The sequence below is a fragment of the Alligator mississippiensis genome, chromosome 7 (assembly GCF_030867095.1).
Source record: "Alligator mississippiensis isolate rAllMis1 chromosome 7, rAllMis1, whole genome shotgun sequence".
Taxonomy (NCBI): domain Eukaryota; kingdom Metazoa; phylum Chordata; order Crocodylia; family Alligatoridae; genus Alligator; species Alligator mississippiensis.
The window spans coordinates 5,032,856-5,056,027 of NC_081830.1; the positions used below are offsets into that span (position 1 = coordinate 5,032,856).

General features: G+C 43.1%; 2 protein-coding genes across 2 annotated transcripts; both read right to left on the reverse strand.

Annotated features, from left to right (window-relative positions):
• Nucleotides 1–7,522: 7,522 nt before the first annotated feature.
• Nucleotides 7,523–8,473, reverse strand: LOC132251539 (olfactory receptor 6M1-like). The gene has a single exon (XM_059731380.1). The coding sequence runs from the start codon at nucleotides 8,471–8,473 to the stop codon at nucleotides 7,523–7,525; it is 951 nt and encodes a 316-aa protein (XP_059587363.1).
• A 5,349-nt stretch (nucleotides 8,474–13,822) lies between these two features.
• On the reverse strand, nucleotides 13,823–14,791 carry LOC102565094 (olfactory receptor 6M1). Its single transcript, XM_006277693.3, has one exon. It carries the CDS (start codon nucleotides 14,789–14,791, stop codon nucleotides 13,823–13,825), a length of 969 nt encoding a protein of 322 aa, XP_006277755.3.
• Nucleotides 14,792–23,172: the final 8,381 nt, after the last annotated feature.

Sequence of the window (23,172 nt, forward strand, 5' to 3'; positions counted from 1 at the left end):
TGACTATCAAAGATAAAACCCTCGCTGAATATCCAACATAATGGAAGAGAACTCAAAACCAGGGGAAGAGTTCCTAATGGAGATGGTGGACTTTCCCTCACATGGAGGTTTTTTGTTGTTTGGGTTTGTTTTTTTTTTAAATCAAGGTCAGGTAACTTTATAATATAAGGAAACGATGGACTCAGTAGCTATTGAATTGCCCCCCTTAACTTTCTGATTTGTGTATGTCCAAGAAGTTCACTCATTTTAATGATCTTTAACTGGCTTCTTAAATAGAGCTAGAGATTTCCTTTTGGTTTTGATATACACTGCCACAGATGGAAACAAGAAACAAGCAAACAACAAAGTTATAATATTCAAAATTGCATAAAGGATTTACAGGTTAGAAACATGAGCATTTCTTCCTAATTACTACTTTAACTGGAGCTGGTTTCCAATGTTATCATTCAAACCTTCCCTATTCCTACCTTGCCCCAAACACTGGTGTCTTCTTAGTGAGCTGTAACATTTAATAAAGAAAAAAACAAAAACCTGTCCTCCACTCTTGTTTTCTTTCATTCACATGTTTTCTGAGTCCTAACAAAAGAAAAATCCGTTCTGGGGGGAAAAACATTTTCTCATTGCACACTTGGAGATTTTGAAGAACAAAGAGCAGCACTTTCAAGGGTAAAAAAGGAAAACAAGTATCATCTCTGTTTTTCACAATCATCATTCCTTTTTCTCATCTAATGTTCAAACATAGATTGGAAATGAAGAAAACATATTTTGAATATGTCTTCAATTATCACTTTTTCCAGGATTTAATAAACTGATGCTGAAAATTGATTTGTTCTTCTTTGGCCAGGCGGGAGCAAGTGGGTGAAGGGGAGGAGAATACAGTGTGAAGGGAGAAGGGCATCTTTTCACATGCAAAATCATTTGCCTGCTTTGCCAGGCTATAAGATCCACGGGTATGAAAGAGCTGTTACAGCAGAGGGAATATTTTACCCTAACCCACTAGCCTAAAGCACAGGGAGATCAGCCACCATGGGTTTGCTTCATTATCTTTGCATTATCTCGTGCTACCTCTTGCCAGGTGAGCACCATTACATTGTGTCTGGTTTGACTGGGGAGTAGTTTAGGTTTAAAGGAAATCGATGACTTGTGTGGCTCTGGCATTCTCCTCGGCAGTGTCTGCTGCATGCGAGTGGTGTCCTGGCCTGATGAAGACTGTCACTTCCTGTGATTGTACAGCTTTTCCTTTTTAACAGGTACCGTGGGAGCGGTCACTTTAACCCAGCCAGGTTCGGTGTTTGCTCGGCCAGGGGAAGCCATTACCCTCACCTGTGACACCTCTGGGTACAACATCAACGACTACCTTATGCACTGGCTCCGTGAAGCTGATGGAAAAGGCATGGTGTGGATGGCAGCCTTTAGGACAGGGCATGCCACCTACATTGCGAATGACTTCAAAGGACGTGTGACCCCTTCCACCAGTGGCTCTACAGCAAAGCTGCAGATTGCAAGACTCACATTGGCAGACACAGCTACTTACTATTGTACAAGAGAAGCACAGTGCCTCCTGCCTCACTCCCTCCCATACAAAAAGCCTCTGAGGGCCTGGTCTCCTCTCAGTTTCTCTTCCCCTTTTCACATTGCCTGAAATTCAGACTTGTGCAAGGACCCAGATCCAAGGCCTCTGCACTGATACAAGCCTAAGTCTTTCCCTGACAAAAGAGCTTCCTGCCTCGTGCTCCATGCACACTGAGTAATGTTTAATCTCAAAATGTAAGGCTGACTTTTATGATATATTCACCCCCTTCTTCAAAGGAAAGCTCCCAGGAGGGGCCTGGCTACCAGCTGCTCCATGGTACTGGGAACCCATCGGATTCTGCCATGCAGCTCCCCCACATCTTGGGACATCCCTTCATCTCTTTCCTGGCCCACACCTCCCTCACGTGACAGCTCCTACCAAGGCCCCATTGATTCATGCTGAGAACAGAAATTCTAGGGGTCAAGTCTTATATCATAGTGCAGACTGAAAGTGCATATGCATTCAGATGATTGCAGCTCTTGTTACTTCTACAAGTTCATTTGGTTGTGAACCAAAAGCCTGAAAAGGACAAGTTGCAGAGCAACCAGTCCATGGGGGAATGAAAGCGATAATCCCTCCACACCAAGGCTATGATTACAGTATTGCCCTTGAGCGTCAGTACATAGATTACCAAAAGAAGTAGGAAGACAAGACAAGAATTTTAAACCAACTGAGTTTGGGGAATCCCTCGATGATGAACTCTTTTATTGAGGTCTGGTTCTCCTTCTCCATTTTTACAGCTTTATCTCACCTGCACATGGAAAGAAGAAAGATACCATGAGCATATTTCCTCCCCCCTGCCCACCTCCCCGTATCTTACTGAAATAAAGGAGCTTGGACAATTTCAGATAAGGTTTTTCAAAGAATTATAAGGATTATAAGGGACATTTGATTTCATAGATTTCATAGATTTCATAGACATTAGGGCTGGAAGGGACCTCGGAAGATCATCGAGTCCAGCCCCCTGCCCAAGGGCAGGAAGTCAGCTGGGGTCATAGGATCTCAGCAAGATAAGCATCTAGTTTCATCTTGAAGGTGTTCAATGAAGGCGCTTGAACCACCTCCGGTGGCAGGCTGTTCCAGACCTTGGGGGCTCGGACAGTAAAGAATTTCTTCCTTATGTCCAGCCTGAAACGATCTTGAAGTAGTTTGTGACCATTCGACCTCGTCATCCCTTGGGGCGCTCTGGTGAACAAATGTTCCCCCAGATACTGGTGGTCACCCCTGATAAACTTGTAGGTGGCCATCAGATCATCCCTGAGCCTGCGCTTTTCCAGGCTAAAGAGCCCCAGGGCTCTCAGCCTGTCATCGTAGGGTCTGCTTCCCTGACCCCTGATCATACGCGTGGCTCTTCTCTGGACTCTCTCAAGCTTCTCCACATCCTTTTTGAATTGTGGGGCCCAAAACTGGATGCAGTACTCCAGCTGCGGCCTCACTAAGGCCGAGTACAGGGGGAGAACGACGTCCTGGGATTTGCTTGAGAAGCATCTATGGATGCAAGCCAGCATTTTGGTCGCTTTACTAGCTGCAGCATCGCATTGCAGGCTCATGTTCATTTTGTGGTCAGTGATGACCCCCAAGTCTCTTTCTTCCGTAGTGCTAGCCAACATAGCACTGCCGAGCCTGTAAGGATGCTGCGAGGTTTTCTTCCCAAGGTGGAGAACCTTGCATTTATCGGCGTTGAACACCATCAGATTCTCGTCCGCCCACTTGCTGAGCCTGTCCAGGTCAGCCTGGATCACCTGCCTGTCTTCTGGTGTGGATGCTTTGCCCCAAAGTTTGGTGTCATCGGCGAACTTGGCCAGTCCGCTTCTGACTCCAGTGTCCACATCATTAATGAAGATGTTGAACAGTATGGGTCCAAGGACAGAGCCCTGGGGGACCCCACTGGTCACAGGACACCACGATGAGTGACTTCCATCAATTACTACCCTCTGGGTCCGACCCCGGAGCCAATTTTCCAGCCAGTGGATCGTGGAGGAACCAAGGCGACAATTGGCCAGTTTCTCCAAGAGGCGATCATGGGACACCAGATCGAAGGCTTTTTTGAAGTCAAGATGTATGACATCAATCTCATCTCCCTTGTCCAGGTGATAGGTCACCTGGTCATAGAAGAAAATGAGATTGGTCAAGCAAGACCTACCCGCAACAAACCCGTGCTGGCTATCCCTTAAGATGTTGACGTCAGCCAGTCCATTAAGGATGGCCTCCTTAATAAACTTTTCTAAGATCTTCCCCGGGATAGAAGTCAGGCTGATGGGCCTATAGTTAGCCGGACCCACTTTCCTCCCTTTCTTGAAGATAGGCACCACGTTGGCCTTCTTCCAGTCTTCGGGCACTACACCAGAGCGCCAAGAGTTTTCAAAGATCCGCGCTAGAGGCTGGGCTATGATGCTCGCCAGCTCCTTGAGTACCCTGGAGTGAAGATTGTCAGGGCCGGCTGACTTGAAGGTATCCAGCTTCTCAAGATGTTCCTTCACAAAGTCAGCATTAATGGAGGGCAGGGGATCACCTTCACCCGGACTTCCTGGCCCTGTAGCGGGCATGGGCGTCCCGTGGGGCTGATGAAAGACTGATGCAAAGTACCCATTTAATAGGTTGGCTTTTTCCTGGGCGTCAGTTGTCAGTTGTCCCATCTGGTTCAGCAGGGGTCCAATGTTGCCCCTGCTTTTCCTCCGGCTCCCCACATATCTGAAAAAGGACTTTTTATTGTCCTTGATGCTCAAAGCTAGCTGGAGTTCAGTTGCAGCCTTGGCTTTCCTGGCCTGCTCCCTAAAGGACCGGACCAGTGCAGAATAATCCTCCTTGGATGTGGGTGTCTACTGAATTTTAACGGGAATTGTTTACACAGCACTTTGTTGCAAGCTTTCAACCCAACCCAAACCCACTCCTGCCACTCTAATCAATGAGAAGAGGTAATGACATTTAGAATGTCATTTATAACAGCCAATGCAGGGAAAAAACCCTCGTAGACATGCTTTATTGGGTAAGAGCAGAGCAATACCCAATGCATGACTGCCAAAGAGAAAATCCCTGACTGAATATCCAACATAAAGGGGAAAAAATGACAAATGAGGAGAAAATTTCCTAATGGAAATGATGGACTTCCAACCACCTGGAGGGTTTTTTTGTTTGTTTTCTTGGTTTTTGTCTTTTAATCAGAAGTGGGGTACATTATACTATAAGGAAACTGTTGACATATCAGCTGCTGATTTTCTCCACTTCCCTTATTTTATTACCTGAAAGGTCACTCATTTAAATGATCTTGAAATGGTTTTCTAGATGGAGTTACACACTTCTTTGGGTTTCAGTATAAACTATCTAGCACATTGGCACAGATAGATGCCAAGAAACTAGCAAACAACAGAATTATAATGATCATAATTTCATAATGTATTTTCATGTTAGAAACACAAACTTCTTCCTGATAAATAGAAACTGTGCTAATAGGACTCCGATATATGCCCTTCTTTAACTACAGCCTAATTATTTCTTTATGTGGAGCTGGTTTCAAATTTTTTCGTCCAAAACTACCTCACCACAAACAGCTAATGTCTTTTCAGTGAACTGTAAAATGTAATAAAGAAAAATAAGATTCCTCTTTACTCACACAACTGTCCCCCTCCTAGTCCTCTCTCGCTCGAAAAAAAAAACCCCAGAGCTTTGCCTGTAGCTACTCATCAGAAGTAAACCTGAAAAAGGGAGCTGGGAGTATAAACTCCCTCTTGTTTATCTATTAAGCACTTCTCTTCCTGAGAACAGAAACACCACATTTATGGTGGCTCACTCAGGCATGAATTCTTGGTTTACACCTCACCATCACACACAGACAGGGCAAGGCTCCTGGGGCCAAGTGCTTCTTAGTGTGTCTGCATTTCTTTCACAGCCTGTATGCCCTGAAAAAGCTAGTATTCCCAATATGAATCAACAGGTTAAACTGATGTGACATCATTGGCCTTGCACTCCTTTTGTTAATGAATCGCTCCAAGGAATGCAAGGCACATTGGTATAGAAACCAGCAAATGCGGTCCAGTTTCGTTCCCAGTCGCACCTAGAAAGTCTGTATTCTCCCCACTGTCTGTCCCCCTCCCAACTAAAAGTAGCACAAAAAACCTGAGATTTAGTGTGCTACCATCCCATATGTATACATTATGCCATTTATACTATAGTTGCAACTTCAGGGAGATTCATTGAATGGCCCACTATCTCAAATGAACTTTTTGTGATATATTCTCCCCTTTTCCAAAGGAGAGCTTCTAGCACTGGGGCCTGGCTACTAGCTTGCTCCTCTCATCTTTGGGAAGTCTCTTCATGTCTTTCTAAATTATTTCTTTTCATCTAATGACTCTCCTAGTTCACACCTCCCTCACTTGACAGCTCCTACCAAGTACCCCTGGATACACGCTGACCATACAGGTTAGTATTCAGAAATTCTTGGGGTTACATTTTATTTCGTTTTACAAACCGAAAGGTGCATATGCATCCACATGACTGCAGCTTTTCTTACTTCCACACAGTTTGGGATCCTCTTCCTTTCTGCACACATACCCAAAAGGTGGGCAGGAGACACCCTCATCTTCTAACTCAAGAGTCCTGTGTTTTGGGTTCCTTACCAAGAGCCAGGGACCCCATTTTGACCCTGCCTACCTGCAAAGGGGTTTGCTTCTGTACACCTGGCTTCCTAGCACAATGCTTCTCCCACCAGGCCAAAAGTCAGGCATGATCCTATGCCCTCTCCAGCCCTCCACTCCAAGTGGAACAACTGTACGTGTTCTTTAAATAGGTTTTGGATTAAATCACTAAAGAGCACTGGAGAAGTTTCTGTCCTATTCTGAGATGGGAACAATATGGAACCACAACCCCTTCTCCTTCCAGGGAAGAAGCATCCTTCTCACTGAACCACACAGAGCTGCCTCTCTTGGCTACCTTTCCAAGAGAATGGATGAACAGGCTTTTGGTACTGGTTAGTGTGTCACTGGGTGGTTGGAAAAGTTTGCAGGGAAATCTATAGGTACCTAAGTAAGAGAGAAGGGCCCAGATAGGTATTCAAGAATACCTAGATCACTAATACCTCCAGTAATGAACAGGAGATGGGTAAAAAAGTCACTTCCAAAATTTCTTCTGGCGAGAGATCTATAACATGAGTTTCTTAACAATTTTGTTTTTAAAAATCTGACCTGGGCATTGCTGTCAAAGGTCTCTGTGCTTTTGAGTTAAAAAAACAAACAAACACCCAACTTCAAACAGACAAGGGCTACGAGGATAGTTCCTTTATGGATAGGTTGGTCTGTAACAGATTTTGCAGCTTAGCTTTACAAATTTCACTGCAGCATTAAGTGATCAATCCAGTAGGAGACTAGGAGATATGGAAATTCAGGTCTGATACAATGATTTGTTCCTGCTCCTATCAAACAAGTAGGTAGCTCATTGGGTAACATAAGCTGGCATTTCAAAAGATCCTGAATGGTTTCCAATGGAAACACCATTGCATTTCAGTGGGGACTCTGAGGCAGTATTCTGAACTCCTACCAGAATACAGATTAACTGCATCCCAGCCTTGTGCTTGTAACACAGTCCCATGTTAATAACGCAAGCAATGCATGCTTTGCACAGGGAAGAAAAAATGAAAAGCAAAGGGAAATTTCTGTAATGCATAATGATTTGCCTGCCTCAGAAAATTTAAGAATCTCAGAGGAAAACCAGCTGGTAGCTACAAAGGGGTAATTTGGACCAAACATTCTCAGGAAGGCAAAGAAGCACAACCATAGTTACTGTCTGATTTGTCCCTTCATTCAGCTGTATGAATTAATGTGGGAAGAATATTTGGAGTGGAAGGGAAGACTTATTTTCCTAAAAATGCAAGGATATTAGACACAGAATTATAAAAACATAATTCTTAACCCTCTTTTAAAGTCTCCTAATTTCCTAATGTTAGCCCTAATTTACATGTCAGAACCTTTCGGAAACATTCCCAGTTCTCTGTCTGAAAGTCTCTTTAAATATAATCTGGACTTTCTCATTCCTCAGTGTGTATATGAAAGGGTTGAGCAAAGGAGTGATGACAGTGTGAAGGAAAGCCACCAATTTGTAGAAGTCTGAGGAGTGCAGCTTTTTGGGCAGGACGTACATAAATATGGAGCAGCTGTAGAAGATGGAAGCAACGGTGATGTGGGCTGCACAGGTGGAGAATGCCTTCTGGCGTCCTATGGCAGATGGGATATGCAGGATAGTGTGGATGATATACAGGTAGGACACTGTTGTTAGGAACAGTGAGCTAAGCACAACCAGAGATGCAAATGTGGAGTTGACCCTTTCAATGAGACTGGTGTCCACACAAGCCAGGTGCAAGAGAGGCCTTATGTCACAGAAGAAATGGTTGATGACATTGGGCCCACAGAATGGTAACTGGGACACAAGTATGGTGGGGCACAAAACTGACACAAATGCTCCCATCCAAGTGCAAATAAGCAACTGCAGCGTCAGCTGTCCACTCATGATGATGGGGTAATGCAACGGCTTGCAAATGGCAATGTACCTATCAAAGGACATCACAGCCACTAGGATGTACTCAGATGTGCCCAGGAAGAAATAGAAATAAGTCTGAGTGATGCAGCTAGAGAAAGAAATCATGTGGTTGTCTGACACAATACTTTCCATGGTTTTGGGGAGGATGACGGTGGTGAAACAAAAACCTGAAAAGGATAAGTTGCAGAGGAACCAGTACATGGGGGAATGTAGGCGACAATCCCTCCACACCAAGGCTATGATCAGCGTGTTGCCCATGAGTGTCAGGACATAGATTACCATAAGAATGAGGAAGAAAAGAATTTTAAACAGCCTGAGGTTGGGGAATCCCATGATGATGAACTCCTTTACTGAGGTTTGGTTCGCCTTTTCCATTGTTACAGCTTGAGCCTGCCTGCACAAAGAAGAGAAGGAAGATGCCATGAGCATGTTTGTTAGGTCTGGGGTTTTTTTTAGTATCTTATTGAAATAACGGAGCCTGGACAATGTAAGATAGGATTTTTCAAAGAATTATAAGGGGAGTTAGATGCGGTTGCCTACTGAATTTTAATGGGAATTGTCTACACAATATATTGTTGCGACCTTTCAACCCGTACCCACACCTACCACTCTAATCAATGAGAAGAGATAATGACATTTCGAATATCATTTATAACAGCCAATGCAGGAAGAACACCTCTTAGACATGTTTTACTGAGAAAGAGCATAGCAAAACCCAGTGAATGAGTGTCATAGAAAAAATCCCTGACTGAATATCCAACATAAAGGAAGATAATTAAAAACAAGGGGAACCATTCCTAATGGAGAGGATAGACTTTCCATCACCTGGAGTTAGATATATATATCTATAGATATATATATCTATATATATAGATATATCTATATATAGCTCTCTCTATAGCTCTCTCTCTATATATAGCTATATAGATATATATATAGACATATAGCTATAGATATATCAATAGATATATAGATCAAGATTGGGTATCTTTATAATGTAAGGAAACTTTTGATATGGCAGCTACTGAATTTCTCCACTTTTGTTAATGGTTTGTATATCTGTAAAAAGGTCACTCATTTAAATGTTCTTGAAATGACTTTCTAGATAGAGCTGCAGAATTATTTGGGTTCCAATATAAGCAACCTAGCACATTGGCACAGATAGACACCATGGCATTAGGAAACAACAACACTATAATACAGTATTAAAATTTTCATAATTTATTTTCATGTTGGAAAAATGAACTTCTTAATGAATAGAAACTGCACTGTTAGGACAGCTGTGCTGGTTTCACATGTTTTCATCCAAAACTTCTCCACTCAGACCTCACCCCAAACTGCTTCTGTCTTCTCAGTGAATTGTAAAATTTAATAAAGAAAAATATCTTTCTTTCTTCTTTTCTTTCATTCACATTACATTTTCTGACATATATATCTATATATATAGATAGAGATATACAGCTAGAGATCTATCTATCTATCTATCTATCTATCTATCTATCTATCTATCTATCTATCTATCTATCTATCTATCTTTTGGGGGAAAATGGTTTTCTGATTTTTCTCCTGTACAATTTCAGTGACAAAACAAGCACTTTCAGAGACAAAGAATACAAGTATCATTTCTGCTTTTCTCATCCATTCTTCCTCTTATCATCTAATGTTCAAGTATAAAATGAATATGAACAATTTTTTGAATGAAGCTTTAATTATAAAATGAAAAATTACTTCATGCAAGATTTAATCAACTAGGACTGAAAAAGTGCTTTGATCTTAATTGGACATAGGCAATATACCATTCCCCTAACCTGTATTAAGATTGGCTTGTTTAGCCCTTCTTCAGGTTGGAAGGGAGCTTAACTGTGCTGAATTCTGTGCCTACCTTTCAAGATTACCTTGAAATAGTCTGAGTGATTTACTTTGGATTAAAGTGGTACTTACTGTGCTGGAGGTTCAAGAACCTAGTTTTGGGACAAGGCCTTCTTGAAAAACTGAGGCAGTTACAGGTGCATACGGTCAATGAGAGTTTGGTAAAGGCCTCCATTTAGCTCATTGGAAAATCCCAGACTAAGCGGAGCCCACTCTCAACAATATTACTACCTTCTGCCCTTCCGAACCAGGTCCCCATAATGAGCCATGAAGGGACTAATGAAGGTGTCACTTGCTACATCTCTTAGCAGCTGCCTCCAGAACTTCTTTGTTGGTCTCCTGCTGTGTTTCCTACCAGTGCAAGCTGAGTGCCAATTATTGACTGCACATTTTGTATTTAAAGAAAATATGACTTTGAAAGGGCTTTGTTTCATAGGGGCATTCTGAACCCATTTCAAGAGATTGCAGCTGGCAATAGCAGAGGCACTCTGCTGTCTATGGTCATAAAGCTACTGGGTTTCTCTCAGAGTCCTAACAGCACAGCTCTATTCATTACTCACACAATTGTCCCCCTCCTAGTCCTCTCTCTCTCAGGCAACCAAAGCTGTACCTATAACTATTAATCAGAAGAAAACCTGAAAGGGGAGCTGGGGGTATAAATTCCCTCTGGTTTATCCATTAGGGACCTCTTCTCCTGAGAACAGGAGATGGTTCACTCAGCCATGAAGTCTTGGTTTACACTTCACCATCACACACGGACAGGGCAAGGCTCCTGGGACCAAGTGCTTATTAGTGTGTCTGTATTTCTTCCACAACCTGCACATCCTGAGTGGGCTAGTGTTCCCAATATGAATCAATGGTTTAAACTGAGGTGATGTCAATGGCCTTTCACCTCTCCTGCAGATGGACAGCTCCAAGGAAGGGCAGGCACATTGGTATAGAAACTAGCACATGGGGTCCCTTTCCATTCCCAGTCACAGCTGGAAAGTCTGTGTTCTCCCCAGCCCCACGCCCTCCCGGCTGCACGCATTGCTTGCATTGCATGCCTTGTAGCACAAAGAACTGAGATTTTAGTGGGAACTAACCCATATTTATACAAAATGCGACTTATAAGGGCAACTTCAGGACGTCTCATTGAATGGCCTACAACCTCAGCCAATGTGAGGAAACAAAAATTCCTCTCTCCCTTATCAGGGATCAGAAGGACATTCCTAAAGCAAAAGGTTGTTCCATGGCTGGCTTCCACATTCAAAATTATACCTTTTATTGGAGACTTTCACAGGAAAGCAGTGTTGAACTGATATAATGGTCCATTCAGAAGCAACTGGTTCCTTCCTCTCATCCTATGAGACAGGGACTATGTTGTAGAGACAGGAAACGGGTTTGCAAACAGAATGAAGGTTTGGCCACAGATATGTGAGAGAGGGCTTTTCAAACCTCCTGTCTGAATTGACATTTCCTGTGTCACCATCCTAATTAAACCAGATGGGGGTGAATAGGTGAATGGGAGGAGAATATAGTATGGAGGAAGAAGCACACGTTTTGACATGCAAAATCATTTGCCTGCTTTGCAGGATATAAGACCCATGGGTATGAAAGGACTGGTACAGCACAGGGAGTTTTTTACACTAACCCACTGCCCTAAAGCAAAGGGAGATCCATCCATCATGGGCTTGCTTCATTATCTCTGCATTATCTCATGCTGCCTCTTGCCAGGTGACCACCATTACATTGTCTCTGGTTAGACTGGGGAGTAGTTTAGGTCTTAAGGGAAATGATGACTTCCTTGGCTCTGGCATTGTCCTCTGTAGTGTCTGCTGCATGTGCAGTGGAGACCTTGCTCAATGGAGACTGTCGATTCCTGTGATGTGCTCAACTTTTCTTTTCACCAGGTACTCTGGGAGCAGTCACTTTAACCCAGCCAGGTTCTGCCTCTGCTCGGCCAGGGGACTCCATTACCCTCACCTGTGACACCTCTGGGTTCAATGTCGATTACTACCACATAAATTGGATTCAAGAAGCCCCTGGGAAAGGCCTGGTGTGGATGACAGGCTTCAGGATGGGGTATGACACCTACATTGCAAATGATTTCAAAGGGCGCGTCACTCCATCCACCAACGACTCCACAGCCAAGCTGCAGATTGCAAGACTCACATTGGCAGACACAGCTACTTACTATTGTGCAAGAGAAACACAGTGCCTCCTGCCTCACTTCCTCCAATACAAAAAGCCTGAGGGCCAGGTCTCTCAGTTCCTCTTCCCTTTTTTCACATTGCCTGAAATTCAGACCTGTGCAGGGACACAGATCCAAGGCCCCTGCACTGATGCTGACCAATGTCTTTCCCTGACAAAAGAGCTTCAGGTGTCTTGTGTTTACCACTCCTTCACATAACAGCTCCCCTCTAGGGTCCAAAGATACATGCTGACCACTCAGGTGGGTGCTCAGATAATCTTGGGGTTACATCTTATTTCATTTTACAAACTGAAAAGTGCATATGCATCCATGACTGCACATGATTGCAGCTTTTGTTACTTCCACACAGTTTGGGACCCTCTTTCCTCCTGCCCACATACCTAAAAGTAGGGAAGCAGGGACCCTTACCTTTTAACTGAAGAGTCTTGTGTTTCAGATTCTTTACCAAGGGGTCAGGGACCCCATTTTCACTTCTCCTATCTACAACAGGTTTGATCCTATACATCTAGCTTCCTAGCACAATGCTCCTGCCACCAGGCTACAAGCCAGGCACTGTCCAGTGCCCTCTCCATCACTCCACCTGAAGTGCAGCAGCTGCACCTGTCCTTTAAAAAGGTCTTGGATAAAATGGCTAAACAGCACTGTAGAAGTTTCTGTCCCATGTTGAGATGGGCACAGCATTGAGCCAAGGGGATGGATGATAGGACTTTTGGTACTGCCTAACTTGTCATTGGAATAGATTTCAGGGACGTCTATAGATACCTACAGAATAGAAAGGAGCCTGGGGAGGTTTACAAGAATATCTCAATCCCTTCATTCCCCCGCAAGAAACACGAGCTGGGTTAAAAGTTGCTTCCGAAATTTCTCATGGCCAACAAGCCAAATCATGAGTTCCTTTAAAAAACTGAACAAAAAATTGGGTAGGTTTATTGTCCAATGTCTCTGCTCTTTTGAGAAAGCAAGTCTGCCTTCTAAGCTGTGATCAGTTAGAAGTTATTCCTTTAATGGTAGGTGGTCCATAACTCAGTGTACAATGTCTAGAGTAGCAGTATGTGATGAATCCAGTAGGAAACTGGGGCATTTTGATCTGATGCAGTGATGTGTTTCTGTTCCTATCACCCAAGCAGGCAACTTATTGGATAACATAAGCTGGTATTTCAAAAGATCCTGAATGATTTTCAGTGAAAATGCCATTGCATTTTAGTAGAGGACTCTGAGACGCTTTTCTGAACTCCTGTCTGAACACAGATCGCCTGCATCCCAGTCCTGTGCTTGTAACACAGCCCCCTGTTAATAAATCAAGCAATGCATGCCTTGTAACACAGGGAAGGAAGAATGAAGAGTGAATGGATATTTCTGAAATGCAGCATGACTTGTCTGCCTGAGAAGATTGAAGTGTCTCAGGTGAAAACCAGCTGGTAGCTACAAAGGGAAAATTTCAACCAATCCTTCTCAGGAAGGCGAAGGAGCACAACCATAGTTGTCGTTTGATTTGTCCCTGTACTAAACTGTATGAATTAATGCTGGAATCATATTTGGAGGGAAGCAGAAGGCTTATTTTCCTAAATCTTTCAAGGAAGTTAGGCACAGACAGAAATTTAAAGAACATCACTTTTAATCCTATTTTAAAATCTCTTAATCTAATACCTCTAACATACATGTCAGAACCTTTTTGAAACATTCCCAATTCCCTGTCTGAGCGTCTCTTTAAATACAATCTGGACTTTCTCATTCCTCAGCGTGTATATGAAAGGGTTGAGTAAAGGAGTGATGACAGTGTGAAGGAAGGACGCTGATTTGTAAAACTCTGAGGAGTGCAGTTTTTTTGGCAGGACGTACATGAAAATAGAGCAGCTGTAGAAGATGGAAGCAACAGTGATGTGGGCTACACAAGTGGAGAATGCCTTCTGGCGTCCTACAGCAGATGGGATATGCAGGATAGTGTGGATGATGTACATGTAGGACATTGTTGTTAGGAACAGTGAGCTAAGCACTACAAAGGCTGAGATTGAGGAGATGACCCTTTCAATAAGACTGGTGTCCACGCAAGCCAGCTGCAAGAGAGGCCTTATGTCACAGAAGAAATGGTTGATAACATTGGGGCCACAGAATGGTAACTGGGATACAAGTATGGTGGGGCACAAAACTGATATAAATGCTCCCATCCAAGTGCAAATAACCAACTGCAGTGTCAGCTGTCCACTCATGATGACGGGGTAATGCAACGGCTTGCAAATGGCAACGTACCTATCGAAGGACATCACAGCCACTAGGATGTACTCAGACGTGCCCAGGAAGAAATAGAAATAAGTCTGAGTGATGCAGCCAGAGAAAGAAATCATGTGGTTGTTTGACATGAGACTCTGCATGGTTTTTGGGAGGATGACGGTGGTGAACCAAAAGCCTGAGAAAGACAAGTTGCAGAGGAACCAGTACATGGGGGAATGAAGGCGATAATCCCTCCACACCAAGGCTATGATCAGCGTGTTGCCCATAAGTGTCAGTCCATAAATTGCCAGAAGAATGAGGAAGACAAGGCTTTTAAACTGACTGATGTTTGGGAATCCAACAATAGTGAAATCCTTCACTGTGGTTTGGTTCTCCTTCTCCATGGCTCCATCTTGAGCCATTCTGCACAAGGAAGAGAAAAACAATGCTATAAACACGACATTTTAAAATATCTTATTAAAGTAAAGGACCCTGGTTTAAATTTTTTTCAAAAATGCATAAGTGGACTTATGTCTGATGTTGACTGAGTTTCAGTTGGATATGTCTAGAAATCACTTAGGCTAATTTCAACGTGCAGCTGCTTGAACTAATCAAAGGGTTATAATCATAATCCTTATGAACAGCAACTTGAATATTGTTGACCAGTGCCCAAGTGGGAAGAACGTCTCTGAGAAGTGTTTACATGCAATCAAGTAAAGCCACAAGAGCATTCATGTTATGGAAAAATGAAGAAAAATCCCCACTAAAACTATGTTATGGTTATTTGACAAGTATGAAAATTAAAGCCTGGAAGGAAGAGATCCTAATGGAGATAGTGGACTCCCCATAACTTGAAGTTTTTAACATCAAGATGGAGTAGATGATCCGTTACTGAGTGATCTCTGCTTTCCCTTCTGACTCCTGCATTCGAAACAGCGTACTCATTACAGTGAGCCTCAAACAGATTCATAGACAAAGTTACAGGTTTCCTAGCACTTCATTGAAATCACCTAGCTCATTGGGAGACAGAGGCATCATGAAACAAGCAGATGCTGAAATTACTACTTTTAAAATGGCTTAAAGGGTTAATATGTTCAGCATTTCTGATTTCTGCTTTCACTGGAGCTGGCTTCAATGTTTTCATCTATCCTTTCCATTCCCCTTCAGCCCAATGAGGTAATGTCTTTACAGTGATCTGGGGAACTTGGGAACGAAATACAAAGTTTGTTCATTAGTCCTTTCATTCTTTCCTTCCATTATTTTTGGTCAGCACTAAAAACCCATGAAATTGGATAGAAATGTGTTTTTTGATTTCACTCTTGTACTCTATCAAACACCTTCAAGAGCAAACTGGATGCTTATCTTGCTGGGATCCTATGACCCCAGCTGACTTCCTGCCCTTTGGGCAGGGGGCTGGACTCAATGATCTTCTGAGGTCCCTTCCAGCCCTAATGTCTATGAATCTATGAAAATCTATGAAAACTCAAAACATGTTGTAAGAAAAAAAAAATCAAAATTACTTCCTTGACTTGTTTATTATTATTTTCCCTAATCTATTTTTCAAGAATCATTTTGATGCAAGTGAAACATAATATTTCTCCTGCATCTTTAATTACTTATCATCTTAATTGTCACTTCAGCCATGGTTCCATACAGTAATCGTGAGAAGTGATTATCAGACATAGTCAGAATACTATTTGCATGCAAGACCAGCTTGTTTGGCTCTTGTTCATGATGGTAGGGAGTTTAACCACACGACCTTCTTCACTTTCACTTCCAAGTTAACCCACAAACCGTCTGAATGTTTTTCCTTGGACTGAGGCAGTACTTACTGTGACAGAGGTTCAACATTTTAGCATTAGGACTGGGCTTCCTTGAAGTCTAAGACAGACATAGGTGCTAACACTCATTGGGAGCTTGGTGCATGTTTCCATTTGGCTTCTTTGACTCCCTGCCATGGCAGGGAGTCGGACTAGATGATCTCCTCAGGTCCCTTCCGACCCTACCCACTATGAAACTATGAAACTAAGACATTATGAAACAACCTCCTGCCTGCCCTAACCATGGGGATGGTTCTGTCTCTTAATACCTGCCTCTGGCAGCTCTTTGTCGATCTCCCATTCTGTGACTTCCACCACTTAAGTCGAGTCCAGTGTAACAGCTGCAAAGTCTGGGCTCCAAATGACATAGGATTACTAAAGGACTTTGTTCCAGAAGAGGTATACTAGACCCAGGTCAAGAGGTTTCAGCTAGCAATATTGGATGCATTCTGCCTTCTGTGGGCAGTGATGCTGCATTTCCTCTCCGAGTCCTGCCAGTACATATCTATACATAATTGAAACAAGCATGCCCCTTCTAGGACACTCTTACTTGGAAAACCTGAACTCTGCCCTTAACTGTTCATTAGGAGCAAGTATAAAAGGGGAGCTGAGGGTATCCTCATCACAATAGTCCATTAGAGATCTCAGTTCCTGAGAATGGCACAGCCACTTTTATGATGATGTGGCCATTAATTTCTGGTTTACAGCTCACCGTCATACGCTGACAGTGCAAAGCTCCTGGGACTGAGGGTTCATTAGTGTGTCTGCATTTCTTCCACAGCCTGCACATCATGAACAAGCTAGTGATTCTAGTCCACATCACTTACCTGGCCGGGCAGATACCATGGTGATGGTTTTGGCCTGTGTTGTTCTACTGACCAAGCAGGTGAGATACCCGTCTTCCTGGCCTTGAATGATTTGGTGTAGCTGAGGGTAGAGACCTGCCCATTGCACTGTGGGCAGGCACCCCTGCACAAGTCTGCTAAGGCCTCCCAATGGGAGGATCTTGGCCACATAATTTATAGTAACAAGGGATAGCTCTTGGGCTTTCCCTCTAGCTTGCTCCTATGGCCTTTTGGCTGGGGCCAAGCAACACTAGGTAGCATCTAAACTCCAAGGCCTTCGGGCTTGGCACTTGCATGTAGGATACCTGCCATGGATGTGGCAGTATCTGAAGCCCAGGGAAGAAGACTCTGGGAGGGAGAATACTTGTCAGTAGTAGCAGCACATAGACCCGAATGATTGAGCTCTGCTCAATATGTAGAATTCAGAACTGATTTGGTTGCTTTTGCCCAAGCCACAAAATTTAAAAAAAAATTTCAAATCCACATTAAAAGTGTAAACAGACATGACCTCAATGGCCTTGCCCCTCACCCACTAAAGAGCTGATCAGAGGAGTGTTAAATAAATTGTGAAGGAAATGAGCAATGCCACTTTGAGTATTAAAGGCCATTTACCTTCTGCCCTATTCTTTTTTGATGTAGTGCAGAATTGCTCCCTGCAGGCCACTCTTTTAGATGGCTGAGACGGGATGGAAGTAGGCTGGGACTCTAGAGGTTGCATCTAACTTCACTCAGCCTTAAGCTTTCTCTAGGGCCCTTGGGAAGGTCAGTCAGTAGCTCTTAAGTCTCTGTTTCCCATCTGGGCACTAGAAATGATGATAATTTATTATTTCCCAGTGATAACATGAAGATAAATTCTCTAGCACTCCTCTGAGGCTTCACCCTACAGAACCACCTTCAACTTGTCTGACAAAGCCAATTCCATCTCTAGGATTCGCCTTTCCCAGTTACTCAGAGTGACGTTGTATTTCTCTTCATGCATGGATGACAAAAAAAGACTACACAGCCACAGAAACTAGCCATGTGTTCCCTGGAATAGAGTGAGGAGGTGGGACGGGACTTCCCATCTTTTCTTTTCACACCAAACGCGATGTGATCAGAGCACTCAGTCACCCAGGCCTCCCTCACACAGTGGGGTTTTTTCTTGATTTCCAAAATGCTAATCCAACCACTACTGCAAAGCTCAGCAATTCCCTTGTCCCCTCTTTGGATCACCATTTGAAACTGGTCTTCTGGGAGGTAGAAGATATTTAGGGCCAGTTGTTCGCATGGACAAGAACCAAATATTTCAGGGCATATAAGTGCCAAACATGCCCTTTAGGTGACCTAAACTGAAATTAAGTAATAAGGAAAGGATAGATCAGGGGGTCCTAACCTTTTTTTGCTGGCTGTGACCCTAAATCCAGGTCAAGACCCCACCACCGAGTCACTCATGCCCAGTGCTGCCAGTAGAGCCCAGGCCAGGCCGAGATCATGGTGGTCAGCAGCAGCGAAAGCCATGCAGACTGTGCGCCGGAAGAGCCCCAGAGGCAGGAGGGGTGGAGTGAGGGGTGAACCCCCTGCAACCCTGATTTGGGTTGCACCCTAAAGTTGGAAGCCCCTGAGATAGCCTTTTACCTATAGTGTAAGCAAAGTCATATCATCCATTCAAAACCTCTATTAGCTAATATATCACGAGCCAAACTCTTCCCTGATATATATTTTCTGGTGGCAAGGGAGATGGGATTGAAAGGTAAGGATGTCACCCCTAGTCAGGGGAGCAGGACTCCAACCGCTTGCAAAGTTTTTTTCAGCTGAATCCATTTTTGTCATAAACTGCAGCTCAGTGAATTCAGATTGGGAATACTTCCATTTCATGTACATTTCTCTGATTAATTATCACAATATTGTGCCTAGGCTTTTATCCCTGGTTGCATTATATCACATTACATTATGCTGTGCTATGCTGAAGTCAGAAGATGATCATCAAAGTGAAATGTTTCAGGTTTTTGGAGATGTAAGTTGTGGCCATGATCACAACCAAACTGGTATATGCATATTTTGGTGCAAAATACTGAGATTTGGGCCAGAATTCTATTCCAGTGTGTAGACAAGTGGAACAGCTATAACAGGGGTTGTGGGACCCGCACCTGAAAGCTTTTCTCTGTCACATAAATACTGGATTTTCTGTTTGTTCTTCTCTATGGCTCCTTTCTCTCAAATCGGGGCCCCCCATTAACCCATTTGTGGCAAAGTACTCCTTCCACCCTTCACCTCACATTTGACATCTCCCACTAATGTCGTCCTCTCATCCAAAGGTGGCTATACACACTCCACTCTACCCTAAAACATGACTCCAGGCATAAGCCAATCGAACTTTGTATACTTTGCACTTCACATGCACATATTTAAAGACTGACATCTTTTATGCTGGCAACTGGTTGCAAAAGGATGCTAAGGCATTAACATGCTAGACCTGCATCTAGCTAGTCCAGTATTTTGTCTCTATTGCAATCTAGTCCAGGTGTTTTGGAGGAAATATAAAAGCACCTGCCCATATCACTTTTGGAATTTGTCCCACTGATTAAATGAAGGAGGAGGGTCTTCTCTGGTCCAGGCTAGTCTATCAAAGTAGACTCATCATCTACTCAGCCTTTTGCACAAATGTAACTCTTGATTTCTAAGGAGTTGCCCCAACATGTAGCCAGGGTAAGGTGCTGGTGTCCCACCTGGGAAATACAGCCAATTAAGAACTGAAATTCCTTAGTGATGTTTGGCACCTCTGTCTGAGTTCATGCAAACTCCACCTGGTGCCAGAAATATTTAACAAGCAACAATATAAACATGCATGCATCAGTCCGAAGTGCTAAAGAGCAATGAATGCTCTATTTCCCAATGATTCTGTGATTTTCTACTAAATCTCTGGATTTCCCTCCTCTCGTTTAAAACGTAGTCCCTTAAATGAATATTATCTCTGAGGATGTCCCATACAGCATGAAGGTTATCCAGAGGAACAGCTTTTCCTTAACCTGATTGCTGGGTTATTAAATCTCACCAAGCCAGCTACTTCCCTAGTCAACTGAGTTTATTCTCTGTATAATAATAATATTAAAAATCCTTCAACATTTGGGAATAATCTCTTGGGGAAGCACTATTAGGTTTGTTCTTTGTCTAGTACAATGAGGGGGAGAGCAGTTCACTGCTCTGCAAAAGGTGTTAAACCAGGAGTGTCATTACTCACTTTCTGACAGTATATTAATGTTAATACTAATATTGTTGATGCATTTTATTTTATGGTGCTCGACTGCAGCCACAATCTAGCTGTTCTGCAACACAGTCCTGGGAATGCAGGCTGAAAACTTCTGTTTATGTAAGTATGATATTAATGTATTAATATTATTGGATGGCATCACATTTGCAACAGATCTAGGGGTGTTTTAACAATTTATATTAAATTGTAAGTACTCCAGAGGTCAGTGTAGGCAGACTAGTCAGGAAATAGCTGTGTCAGCAGAAGATCTGGAATATGATTTGCAGTGCACATTAAAATTAAGGTAGAGAGAGAGAGAGAGACATGGGGCATGGTTATATTTTCTCTTGAGTTTCTTGTGTTCAAAGCAGGAAAATACTAAAAAACCCTTTAAAGACATAGCCTATATTTTTCAAGTATATATACATGACTCAAGCACTGAAGCTCCCTTGGAACTTTTGACCCATTAAATGCTTTTGAAACGCATTACGGCTACTTGTTTTCTAAACATAAATAGATCATATTTTTCATTATGTGCCAATATACTAAGGAGTATAAATTAGGAAAGGGTAAAGTGAGAGGCAGGATAACTTAAAAAAAATGTAACAATTGCTTCCATAGAGATCTGATGTTTTGCAGGGTGTTAAACATGATAAATTTGCTTGTTGGGGGACAGAATTAAACTGGTAATAATGGTGAATTCTGATCATCACCAACGGAAACTAAAGCACCTTTCAGGGGGAGGCAAAGATCACTGTTTTTGTACAGTTGGAGAAAAAAAGGCAGAGAAAGATTAAGACCAGGTTTTCAAATACATTTCAGGGAATAAAGATACCAATGCCAAGGAATTTCAATAAAGACTGGAACCTAATGTCTTCAGGCTTCTTAGAAAACCCAGAAGAGTTGGTCTCATGGTCACTAGCAATGCTGGAAAGGGAATGCAAGTGTCCTGATTCCCAGTATATGTCCCTAACACCTGGATCATTGCACCACTTAGCTGGCTGTCTACAGAGCAGTGATAATATCTGATATAGTGAAGATTCTGTATAAGTGGTTGAAAAACCTAAGAAAGGGAATGAAAAAAAGGGGAGTTGAAAGGGAGGCCTTTGAGAGGCTGCCCTAAAAATGTGATGAGAGATTGTTCTCCTTTGTCATAGAGGACAGAGGACAAGGCAACGGGCTTAACCTTCAGGAAAGCAGTTTAGAGTCATACTCAAGGGGGAAAATTAAAATAAAATAAAAACAGAACAAGCAAACTACCAAACTGTAAGAGCAGGAGGAAAATAGAAGAAGCTTCCCAGGGAAGTTTTGTAATCTCCTTCACTGGAGGTTTTCTGTCTGACACAGTCTAGCAACAGCGAATATGATATGCACATATTTAATCCATGGGGCTGGATCAGATAGCACTCCATACCTCAACCCTATTACTCAGTGATTCTGATAATGGTACATATCTAATCCATGGGGCTGGATTAGATAATATGCTAATTTAGGTAATAGGCACATATAATATCTAGGTTAGATAATATGCTAATCTAGATAATATGCACATAGCTAATCCATGGGGCTGGATTAGATAGCACTCCATACCTCAACCCTATTACTCCGTGATTCTGATAATGGTACATATCTAATCCATGGGGCTGGATTAGATAATATGCTAATCTAGGTAATAGGCACATATAATATCTAGGTTAGATAATATGCTAATCTAGATAATATGCACATATCTAATCCATGGGGCTGGATTAGATAGCACTCCATACCTCAACCCTATTACTCCGTGATTCTGATAATGGTACATATCTAATCCATGGGGCTGGATTAGATAATATGCTAATCTAGGTAATAGGCACATATAATATCTAGGTTAGATAATATGCTAATCTAGATAATATGCACATATCTAATCCATGGGGCTGGATTAGATAGCACTCCATACCTCAACCCTATTACTCCGTGATTCTGATAATGGCACATATCTAATCCATGGGGCTGGATTAGATAATATGCTAATCTAGGTAATAGGCACATATAATATCTAGGTTAGATACTATGCTAATCTAGATAGATTCATAGATTCATAGATGTTAGGGTCGGAAGGGACCTCAATAGATCATCAAATCCGACCCCCTGCATAAGCAGGAAAGAGTGCTGGGTCTAAATGACCCCAGCTAGATACTCGTCTAACCTCCTCTTGAAGACCCCCAGGGTAGGGGAGAGCACCACCTCCCTTGGGAGCCCGTTCCAGACCTTGGCCACTCGAACTGTGAAGAAGTTCTTCCTAATGTCCAGTCTAAATCTGCTCTCTGCTAGCTTGTGGCCATTGTTTCTTGTAACCCCCGGGGGCGCCTTGGTGAATAAATCCTCACCAATTCCCTTCTGTGCCCCCGTGATGAATTTATAGGCAGCCACAAGGTCGCCTCTCAACCTTCTCTTGCGGAGGCTGAAAAGGTCCAGTTTCTCTAGTCTCTCCTCGTAGGGCTTGGTCTGCAGGCCCTTGACCATACGAGTTGCCCTTCGCTGTACCCTCTCCAGGTTATCCGCATCCTTCTTGAAGTGCGGCGCCCAGAATTGCACGCAGTACTCCAACTGCGGTCTGACCAGTGCCCGTTAGAGGGGAAGTATCACCTCCCTGGACCTATTTGTCATGCATCTGCTGATGCACGATAAAGTGCCATTGGCTTTTCTGATGGCTTCGTCACACTGCCGGCTCATGTTCAACTTGGAGTCCACTAGGACTCCAAGATCCCTTTCCACCTCCGTGCCACCCAGCAGGTCATTCCCTAGGCTGTAGGTGTGCTGGACATTTTTCCTCCCTAGGTGCAGCACTTTGCATTTCTCCTTGTTGAACTGCATCCTGTTGTTTTCTGCCCACTTGCCCAGCCTATCCAGGTCTGCCTGCAGCTGTT

Coding starts and splice junctions, on each gene's coding strand:
- LOC102565094 (XM_006277693.3), bottom strand. CDS start 14,791: ATGGCTCAAGATGGAGCCATGGAGAAGGAGAACCAAACCACAGTGAAG.
- LOC132251539 (XM_059731380.1), bottom strand. CDS start 8,473: ATGGAAAAGGCGAACCAAACCTCAGTAAAGGAGTTCATCATCATGGGA.